We start from the raw sequence: 11475 nt of genomic DNA, 5'->3' as shown, positions 1-11475 counted from the left end.
AAGAATTCCAGTCGCTCAAGGTCTGATTCCCTGAAGAAACCACCTCTGCCAGGAAAACCACTACTTCCTGTTACATTCCTTCCTGACTGTACTGCCAGTCACTCACCATTCTGTCTCGTTTAGTCTCAACAGAAAAACTCTTTGGAGAAAAAAAAAAGGAAAAAAAAAAAAGAAAAAAAGCCACCCACAAGAAGCCGATTTGTTCCTGTTTACACATTCATACTGTCGTAAATAAAACCTGTTTATTATGTTGGATAAGTTTATGGCTCGACCAAAATGCAGACAGTAAAAGGGAAGAGAAGTGTAAATAAAATCTTACAAACAGATTAAACAGAAGCGTAGCAGGATGTCATGGATTCAAAACAAAGTGTAGCATAAGGAGTCAGCAAACAATAGAAGGTTTAAATATACTGAGAAGGGAATGGAAATGACAAAGGAACCAGAAGAGCTAATTACAGGTGAGTGGATGCAGCTGGGGAGGAGCAGCCTGGGCCAAATGAGGAGATGATGAACAGCTGGGAGAGATACGCAGAGTAGGAGGCCGAAGGTGAGGTGAAAGAAAAACAAAATAATCTAAAGAAACAAATCAAAAGTACAAACAATGAGACTAAATTAATTGACACAAAATGGTAAGAAATAAACACAGAAACACAAATCAAACTAAAAGTCCAAACACCTATAAATTATGACGTTTCATTGTCCAGGAACAGGAAAGAAAACCTAGAATCAGGCCAATTTTTCACTGTTGTATTATGGAGAAGCTTTATATAATTTTCATACATTACTAATATTTTAGTCATTTGATTAAGTTGTTAGATATTATTATTATTGTCTCTTGAACCACTTAGGGCCTTCTCTGAAATCCCACACACTGGATAACACATTTCTCTGGCTTTGTAAAACCTTAAGACATACAGTATGTATAAATCAGCTAACATGTGTTACAAGTAAATAAGTGCAGTAAATTACCTAATGTAGCCTGGAACACATGGGAGGAACATGAGTATCCTCAGGTGATGCATCCTGCTTTTATTGCATGTTGTTAGCATGTGCTTGTTTTGCATGGTATGTTCCTTCCCATGCTGTTTTTTCCTGCTTCAATCAGCTCTCACACACTTTCCCTGTGAATGAGTGCCTTGTCTCTCCATCATATCTGCTGAGCTAAGGCCGAGGAAAAAGGAGGCGTAAAAGGAAACATAATTAAGCCTGCAGATAATTTTGATGACAGCAGCAAAACCGAGGATTTGGCTTATGGTCAGTAATTGTGGTCGGGACACTTTGACCCCTGCTCATGTGCAGAGTGACTAAGAGGGGTGAGGGCGGGGCGCAGTGTGTGTCCCGGGGGAGGAAACCAGCCCTGATCATACAGAGAGCATATGTGAGATGGACAGTGGCGTGTCTCTGCACCACATTGATAGTTGCAGTTGACAGATGGTCAGTGAAGGCATGCAGAGTTCAAATATCAATGTGGAAAGGAGATTTATTGAAATCAAATAAAATATAGAATGAAAGCGTAATTTAGAAGAAGTTTCCAAATGGACTCATCTCAGCTTGTTTTAGTTAAAGTGCCAGCTCACAGTAAAGACCCCATAGGAACTAAATAAGTTCATTCCTGGGGATTTAATAAGGACTCCATGGGTTACCTCAGAGTTTCACATAAGTAATCCAGTAATTATCTCAGTTACTCTGCTTTTAATGGTGTCCATTGGTGTCTCGTTAGTAATATCCAGTGTTGGGCACACTTGTGCTGATACACTAAAGTGCTAATAATGGAGCTAACTTTCGGGTTAACACGTCAGCGTTTTTACTCATTTTAAAAATGTTTAGCACACTTAGAATTCCCTGAATTGAAATGTCTAAAAAATAAATTCTAAAGTGTTAATTTACTTGGAAATTTTGCAAACTTTCAGTTGAATTAAGTTTGACATTGGTGTTGACGTTTTAACAACTGTTAAGATTTCTTTATGTAGTAAGATATTGGGAACCATAATTGTAACATTTGTTCCCTTTTCAGCTGCTTTCATGCTGCACTGAGTCAAACGAACCAAATCTTTTGAGCAAACGGTTCCCCTCCTCGCCTGTGGTGGCGCTGCACCAAGAACCACTAAACCACTTCGACCCGCTTAGCATGCACATATGCAGTCGAACCGCACCAGAGTTAACTTCAACCAAACCGAGACCGAGGTTTGCAGGACTGTTTTGGTCTGTATTAGAGTTCAATTGCGCATTTTTAAATATTAAATGATTGAGTAGTATTACGGAATACTTTTTTACTCTTATTGAGTAAATTCTTGGATGGATACTTTTTACTGTTACTTGTGTAAAGACATGTTAAAGTGGTGCTACTCTGTCTTGAGTAAAATTTTGGGCGCTCTACCCAAAAAATGCCTTACGGAGACGGAAAAACATAAGTAGCGGAACCAGCCACACTGAAAAAAAGTGTGACTTGTAGTCTGGTCCTTCCTGTTTCACTGAAGTCCAGTTCAGGAGTTTTAGTCTTTCCGTCTCCATGTCTTGGTTCCTCACACCTGAATTCTGCTCACATGATACGTCATGTTTTCTCTGTTTGCTCTTGAATTGCTGTGTCTCTTCTTTTGTCTCGGTATTGGCTCCTTACGTCTATCTTCTTCTTTGTTTTCAGTTTCTTTCTGTTTTATTGATTCACTACACTGCTGCAAGTATTTTTTTTTAAATCTGCCTTTTCAATCAACTCTGTGTTGGAGTTCTCCACCTTCACTGGGCCACATTCACTGACAGGTTGAGCTCTTCTCAGGTTGGATTGCTTTCTTATAACTAGTAGTAAGGCGCTCGTATATCAGGCCTCAGGGCTTCCAGCAAATGAAGTTTGGTGATCATGGATTGTTTGCGTTTCAGTGATTGCTGATGATGATAAAGACAGAAGTGTTTCCCTTTTCTTTTTAAGTTTATTTGTATGGCACATTTCAGCAGCAAGGAAGTGCAAAGTGCTTTACATCATGAAAACATGTGAACGGAAATGGCATTTTGTCAAGTGCTATTGTTGAAATCATTAATACACATCAAATGTGTTGATCAATGTTTCTTTTATTAGGGTTCAAAAGCAACTCTAAACAGGTGAGTTTTAGTCTAGATTTGAAGGAACTCAGTGTTTTGGCAGTTTTGCAGTTTTCTGGAAGATTTTTACAGGTTTGTGGTGCATAGAAGCTGAATGTTGTTTCTCCGTGTTTGGTTCTGGTTCTGGGGATGCAGAGCAGAGCCAGAACCAGAAGACCTGATAGATCAGGAGGGTTGATACGTCTCTAGTGTTTGGGATCAGCTGCAGGTAGAGGATTGATTTTTATTTTTTTTAGGCAGTAACTTTTGCAATAATCAATGCAACTGGATGCATTTCTCTAGATTTTGTTGAGACATTAGTCGTCTAATTCTAGAAATGTTCTTCAAGTGATAGAAGGCCAACTTTGCAACTGTCTTTATGTGACTCTGAATGTTCAGGTCAGGGTCCATCACTACATCCAGGTTTCAGGCCTGGTTTCTAGTTTTGAGCTGCAATAACAGAAGCTGCATGGTGACTCTTGATCGTTTCTCTTTAGGTCTAAATGTGTTTCTTGTCGTTAAAGCAGCATTTCCATTTTAACATGCATTAGATCTGTCTGTAATCTCTGGCGGTGAACTCTAAAACAATCAGTGATCATCAGTGCAGAGCGATGCTGCTGCTGCTGCTGCTGCTGCTGCAGGAGGAAGAGCCCTGATTTCTTGGGTCTGCTCACACACCCTCACCTCCAGCCCCTCCCACCTCCTATCACGCTCACCGAGGTGTCTGGTGACTTTGGCCCATGTTAATATGTTGCTCCTCCCTGAATGGCGAAGGAGACGAGAAGAGAGGGAGGTAAAGAGGAGAAGCTCCAGCCCACCACCAGCATGTCCCCAGGGGCCTTCAGCCTGCTCATGTGCCTGCCCCTCCTGCTGCTCAGTACAGCTGTGGCTCCCCATCAAACCCTGACCAGCTGGAGAGCAGTGTGGGGAAGCTCTCCACCACTCTTCATTAACTCTTCATTAGGTGAAGCCCTCAGACACCAACTCCTGCTCCCCTCTCAGGCGATACTTCCCACAAAGAGATGGATGTGGCTCCCAGGGCCCTGGCGCTCCTCTCGCCTCTGGTGCTCGTCCTGCTCAGCCTGTCGCCTGCGCCCACCTTGGGAGGATGCCCGTCTGCTTGCCGGTGCTCTTCTGCCATGCTGCAGTGCCTGGAGCCCAATGGGATAAGCAGTATCCCGCCACTGGCGCTTCAAGAGAGTGAGAACGTGACGGAAATGTGAGTATGGACTCCTACCTGAGTGAGCATGCAACCACATGATTTAAAGTTAGCTTGAAGTTGAATTCTCCTCTCTCTGACTTCTAGTTAGTGATGAAGTTGCTCAGATTGTCTTAGTTAGTTGTCTTTGCAACTTTTAGCTGTGATTTGGATTTACTTTGTGTAGTTTTCTCACTAACCAGTAACTTTTTATAGTAGAAAACCCTCATTATTATTCCAAAATCAACTTGCATTTAGAACAGCGCTTCTTTATATCTGACTGAAGGTTAATCTGCATATTTAAAACCAGCATTGCTGTGTTTCCTCAATGTAACATAAACTCCTTGTTACCCAAGACTGTGACGTTTAGGTAAGGAAAGTTTGGTTGCATAGACCCATTTATAGGCAAATTAATGTGATTAACATTAAAATAAAAAGGGAATGGGATTAAAATAATTACACTTAAGAATTTAAACAGAACAATAAACATTAAAGTTAAGCATAATTAAGAAGAAAGACATTATAAACTGCAAATTTAACACATAAACAGTTTGAGACATGATGAAAACAACCCAGACCTCTGCAGGAAAACGGTTCTGTTTTCAGTCCTGACCTGAAGGACTTTAGTCTCTCTGCTGTTGGGACAAACCTGTAGTAACTGATGATTCGCCTTAAGGTTTTTCAAAGTGTTGCTTTTAGATATTAATGAGGTTTCAGCTCAACTCTGTCGGATTGATCTTAGTATTTCAGGATAGACTTTTCTTTTTATGTTAGCAATGCGTAGCTATTATCAAGTGTAAACGTGTAAAAATTTGGACTTTTAACAGGAATTAAGACAAAATAATGCACTTCATTTGCTTTCATAGACAACATCTTTGTATTTAAAGGCTATTACGTTTCTCAAATTAACAAACCACAACTATCTGCATCTTAAAATATGCGATTTGCCAAAATTGAAGAGGATATTTAATATTTCTATTGTTTCAATGTGAATTTTATCTTTTAAGTTTCTAAGCAGAAAAAGGATGATCTCTCATTGTAAAGGCTGGTTTACGTTGATGTCGGTGCATCTTTGCAATCAAACATGCCAGTGTTTGTATAATTACCTGCCTGATGGACAGATTAACCGCAGTGGGAAGGTGTTTGAATCAAATCCGGCTAAGGTTGGAGAATTCTCGCTCAGCAGCAGCAGCAGCACGTCTGCAGGCAGAAGACTGTTATTTAACGTCTGCTTTTTAAAACTTTGCTCAGAAAAAGCAGCAGAAAGTGACCACCTGTGATTTAGAGAGAGCTGCTGTATTATTAAGCAACCCACCATCAGCTCCAGCATGGAAAACTAAATGTCACTCTCTGCACCGACACGCTGTTCTCTCTTTGTTCCTGGACCCGGATTGGAGCAATTAGCACTTGTTAAGAAGGAACTACATTTGTGAAACGCTTTTTTCGGCAGAGCAAGTCAATTTGCTGCCAATTTCTTTCACCTATATGCCACTTTCTTCCTCTTTCCTTCCTTCTTTCCTCCTCTCTCTCCTGCCTCGGAGGCATTTCCTTGTATCTGCAGCCTGTTTCGCAGAGCTCAGACTCGACAGTCTCTCTCAGATGTTCAATCAATAAGAGAGCGGGCTTCTGTTTACCGAGCTGCTCCAACATGCCAGCGAACAACAACAATTCTGCGTACTGGCAGTGCAGGGAAATAAAGGCGATGCGTGGAACAAACAAGGGCCCATTAGCTGCAAAACAGAGGCCGAAATTTATCATACGCAGAGTTGTAAATTCAATTTTGTGAATTGCCAGTCAATGCCCCCACCCAGGAACAATAGATGATATACAACCCACTTGCCTCAATCCAATAAGTAAGGCCGATGGGCGATCCTGGGCCCACCTGCCCTGTAATCACATTACTGCAGCGCAGGTCAATCAAACATGAACATAAACGTTTTGTGTGTTAGCTGACGATCAGGGAAGTGGAAACTTGAAACAATGCCACATGTTGAAAGTATAGCAAGCACACTACAGAAAATATCTGCATTCATGTAATCCCTTTATATCTGCCTTCCGCTCTTCACACTTCAGAGGGGGAGAAATGCAGGCTGCACCTTCAGTCAACTTTAGTTATAGCTCATTTCAAGCAGGGACACATCCCAAAAAAACAGTTCCAGAAGAATACAGGCAAAAAAATAAAACGAATATCTAAAAAACAACCCAACATTTAAGTGTAGCAATGAAATATTAACAACAAATTGGCAGCAAAAGCTAGACTAAAGACAGAAGAAAAATGAACAAATCTGCCCTCAGATGTAAACAAATGCACAACAAATTTTGGTTATCAGTAACTTAATGCAAAAAAGAGGCTTCTGCATGTGAATTTAGTGAAAAACCAAGCTGCTTTCATGGGATTTAAGAAGAAAATCTAACTGATCAATTGCTTTTGATTAGCAGATTACCATCAACATAAAAACAGGTGTGTTTGAAGTGAAGTGTGTGTGAGCACAATGGCATGGCGGGAAGACATCAGCAATGAGATTTGAAAGCCAATTTTTTTGCACTTCAATACTCTTTCAAGGACATTTCCAAACTATCTGAGGCTTTGCAGACCTAATTTAGCAAGATAAATATTCAAGTTCATGATAGGACAGTATTGTTCAGAGTCTAAAGTTGCATCTTTATAAACCCCCCAAAAATAAAACTTCTGATGACTTGTACTTATTTGGAAGAAAGGAAACTAAATGCTGAAATTGAAACTAAAGCTACTGATTTGAACAGGTTTTGGGTTGTTGCTTCTATTTTTTAATATTTTCTACATTCTTTATTTACTGTTTAAATTTGAAGGATAATTTCAAATTATGTTCAGTTTTGATTGGTTCGCTTCAAGTTCTCGTCCCACTCCAGGTCAGGAGGTCAGACTCAAACCACGCCCTGTTTCCAAAGACCGGTTAGAGTTTTACCCTCCTCCTGATCTGCTGCATGTTTAGCTTTGTTATCTGGAATAAAACCACTTTACATCTCAAACTCTCTGCTTTCCTCTCAGTAGTTGTGTCGGTGTCCTTGACAGGAGCTCTGGTAAAGATTCAGTCTGTGTTGTTTAACTCTCTGTCGTCTTTCTCACTATGAGCTTTATTGAAACATTCTGTAGTTTCTCTACTGCACAATCGCCACAGTTTCTGTGGGATGAAAAACTGCAGATTTGCTTCATATCTGGGCTCTTTGATTGCAACTGAGGAGTCAGTAGTCTTGTTTTCTTCAGCTCTTTGCCAATTTGTACTCATATCTTATAGCCAAACATGATCCTTTCAACTTGATAAATACAAAAAACTGAAGAGTTATAAATCTACAGGACACTACTCATCATTATATAAAAAACAGGTTATTAAGTTGCTGTCTGATAATCTGGAAACCCTGTAGCTCACAGATGCTTCCCATCTGTGAGCAAATAATTTTTTGAAACCATTTAATGAATTTAAATTTCATTGGTATGAAATATTTTAATGGATTACAGAAAAATTAGATTGCGATTACGATCGAACCCAAATTATTAAAATCTGACAGTTTTAAGGTTAAAATTATAATCCGATAATCTGTACACCTTTGTGTTTCTGGGTTTTGATTCTTTGAGGTTGTTGGTTTTTGTCAGTTATTGTGTCCTGTATTCAGTCTACTCTTTTAGACTGAATACAGTCGAAAAGAGAAAGAGAAAAGAGAATCTCTTTAGCGGGAAACATAAAAAAGTCAGAAGTTAGTCTTTTGGTTTTTAGAAAAGCCAAACTAGAACAACAAGAACAAACTCCATCACACTGTTGCATATCAGCATTGATAGATAGACATGTTGGCACAAGAAAGAAAATTGCCTTACAAAACAAATTAATGACCAGAAAAGCAGCTTGGCAGGGTAACACTTTTATAACAAATTTATGTCAAATCATGATTTCTTGGTTAATGTCAAGTTGTCATAACGAAGACATTTTGAATAATGTCAACTTTGTATTAAAAGTGTAATGATTTACCAAATGACACTTTATGACAACAGTCATAAATATTCATGAAGACTTACTCATGTTATGTCATGTTTATGACGATGTCATGACAGTCTTATTCACAACCCGTCAAATAAAGTGTTACCGAAGTAATTTATAACAACCTCTTACTTTAAAGTTTTGATGCATGTTTTCTTGCTCCAAGAAGAGTGATGTATTATTTTTCTGCCTGTTCTTTTATACTCTGACCCATTTTCTTCAGAGTAGAAGAAAATCTGAACCTTTTCAGTTGTTTGTCCGAACTAGACATTGAACTCAAAAAAGCCTCTTGTGTTGAGTGTGTACAGTACTTTGTCCTTCTCAAGAAAATTTAATAATTGCACTTTTTAAGTCTTGTACTTATTTTCTTTTTTCCCCATTTGCAAACGATTTAGCCAAACAACAACAAAAGCTCAAGGCCATGAGAAATTGTGTCTTATCTCCATGTTTTCTATCTTCCTGTGTTTTTTCCATTTAATTAGCTACATTGAAAACCAAGCAGGTCTGGAGAACATAACAGAGGTCAACCTTGCCAACTACAGAGAGCTGAAAAATCTGTAAGTAGTTAATGTTTTATCCTCCAAACTAACAATGAGGGTCAAATTCTGAGTAATATTCAACCCTTTCAGCTCGGAGAAACCATCTATGTTTCTTATTAAAACTCACCTTTTTTATTTTTACTCAGAATTTACTCACTTATATTTGCATTAAAATGCCAGAAAAGTTGGATGAGGTCAAACCAAAATGCTGATTGTTGAAGTTCATGTATTGTCTTTTCATATTTATTTTTCTCTTTTTTTCCTTCTCAGAACCGTCACATCATGTAAACTGAGGTTCATTTCTGCAAATGCTTTCCAAAACAACCTGAAGCTGCAGTACGTGTAAGTGTCCTCACTGATGATGAGAAATGACGTGGTTTTGTTCGGTTTGCTGCTCTCCTTGTTCATCCCTGCTGGTCACCTCTTAAATATTAATTTTCTTAAGTCTGTCTGCTCTTCTAAAATTATGAACTTAAATTCTTTAATTAAAAAATGGTTTCTTGATATTTGAGTTTCTCAGAAATTTTTCTTTCAGAGGTTTGATGTTTTCATCCAGGATTATCGAAGTTAAGGGAGCTAAATGGGAAAACATGTTTTTCATGCATCAGTTTTCTTTCACTTCACTTTGTTCTTATGTAGCTCAGATCTTTCAACTTGATAAACACAAAAAACTGAAGGGTTATAAATCTACAGGACACTACTCATCATTATATAAAAAACAGGTTATTAAGTTGCTGTCTGATAATCTGGAAACCCTGTAGCAAACAGTTTATTTTAACCTACATTATTATTGTCTTCTTTTGTTTTCCTTCTGAGCCGTCTGGCCTCCCAGCTTCACTGAAACATATCAGATGAAACCATCAGGTCGGTGTATTCATGAACAGCTGATGCTTATCGGCACCATCTTGTCCTCATCGTTTTACTGAGCGTGTGCAACATGTCCAGTGCTGTTTCTCTGAAAGACAAGCGGGTTTTCAGATGATGGTTGAAGAGGTGTAGTGGGGGGGTTGGGATGCTCAAGAAATTGGAGAAGACATCCACCAGTCACCTTTTACTCGCTCACTTTGGCGGATTATCGACAACTGATGCATAATAAATACACTCCACTAAGGGTCCATTATCACTTAATCAATATTTCACTGTGGGAGAGGGGCCAGCTAGGCTTGGCTGGAGTGTGGGGGTTTCTGATATGGATGTATTTCTAAGATTAGGAAGGTCTGAACGCAAGCTAAAAACATAGAGCTGGTTAAGCCAGTTTCTCCTTGTGCGCTGATCTACACTCAAACCTCCCAGATTTGATAACATTTCTGCTGTTATGTGGCTGAAAGAGATCGAGCTGCTATTCCCGGCTCCGCTCTCCCCCTGTGGATTGGAGGAGGAATCGAGCCGGTAATGGATAAGCCCCAACGGCTAACCCATCTGACATGAACTTTTGGGAGCAAGGAAAACAAATAATTGAACCCTTGGCCCTGTCACAGTGATTATGTATTGGTTTCCATGCGCGCTCCCCAGTGTGGCTTTCTGTCATCTTCTGAGGGAGGTTTATTTACAGCCTCTCAAAGTCTGAGGATCATTTGAGCTCTGCTGTGATGATATTTAAGTGGCCTGAGAGGATTGACCAAAAAATATGTGGCATAGTGTCAGTAATAACACAAGGGAGGCACAATAATAAATGTTTTCTTCACATTAACAAATTATCTATATGCAAGACAAAAACATACCAATTACTTTAGTGCAGAAATTTTATTCCAAGCAGTTGGATTTTCTTTTTATACATTTCAGGTTTTCTGATGATTTTTCTGTGTTTTTCTTTCTTTTGGATTATTTCCACTTGCAGGAGTCCTTCAAACTTTCCTTTTTAAAGTTTTCAGACTCAAATATGATGTTTCCAAAAGCTCACACTGCAATCTTTGGGCCATTAAAGCACTTGAAGGTGCAAACTAAGGATAAAGTGTTGTATTATATTTTATACTGCAAGAATGAAGATTCAGTAACCCTAAAGGTATTTCGGATTTCTTAAGCAGGAAATTCAAAAATAATGGCTAAACTGTTAAACTGAAAGGTTAGTGCACGTAACCAGTGAATGAGTTCATGGTGTTTTTTAAAAAATCTTTTTGAAAGTTTATTTTTATGAATGCTTTATATACTAGATATATTACATGGAGAAATTAACTTTTTAAACATTTAAATTTTAATAATATGTTCTGACCCTAAGCTTGTTTTGTGAAGACAAATTTAATAATGAAATTAATCAGAGAAATTCAGAACTTGAACTTCTAACATTATATTGAGGCACTAAGAGATCTCAAAAACAGTTTCGTCATATTTTTTCTAAAGAACATTTGATGTTAAGCTCCTTTGATGTTTATAGCAGCTTTATCGACATAAAAATATTACCCATGTTTCTGTCCCATATTTGTCTGACATTAAGAGGAGTTCCAGCATTTATTTTTATCGACTTAAAGCACTGACCATCTTGACAAATGTTGATCTTTTTTTTTTTATCACAAAAACAGTGACAAATGTGTTTATGTTAGTAATGAAGACAACTAACCTAATTAGCTTTAAAGCAATTTATATATATATATATATAAAAAAGTCTGATTTTATCCTTTTTTACATTTGTAATATGAAAAAGAGCCTTGAAGCAAATGTT

The 11475-nt window shown here is 38.4% G+C and overlaps 1 protein-coding gene across 2 annotated transcripts in view; it reads left to right on the top strand.

Moving 5' to 3' along the window:
- The first annotated feature begins 3955 nt into the window (after nt 1-3955).
- The window catches only part of LOC102217423 (high affinity nerve growth factor receptor), a 35475-nt gene continuing 27955 nt past the window's right edge, over nt 3956-11475 (top strand). For both annotated transcript variants that reach the window (XM_014469803.2, XM_023330912.1), the window contains exons 1-3: nt 3956-4291; nt 8763-8837; nt 9090-9161. In XM_014469803.2, coding sequence (XP_014325289.1) covers nt 4095-4291; nt 8763-8837; nt 9090-9161 — 344 coding nt within the window. In that variant the 5' untranslated portion in view covers nt 3956-4094. The remainder of the gene's footprint in view (nt 4292-8762; nt 8838-9089; nt 9162-11475) is intronic.

Source organism: Xiphophorus maculatus, chromosome 3 (assembly GCF_002775205.1).
Source record: "Xiphophorus maculatus strain JP 163 A chromosome 3, X_maculatus-5.0-male, whole genome shotgun sequence".
Lineage (NCBI taxonomy): Eukaryota > Metazoa > Chordata > Actinopteri > Cyprinodontiformes > Poeciliidae > Xiphophorus > Xiphophorus maculatus.
This window is presented reverse-complemented; position numbering and strand designations above follow the sequence as displayed.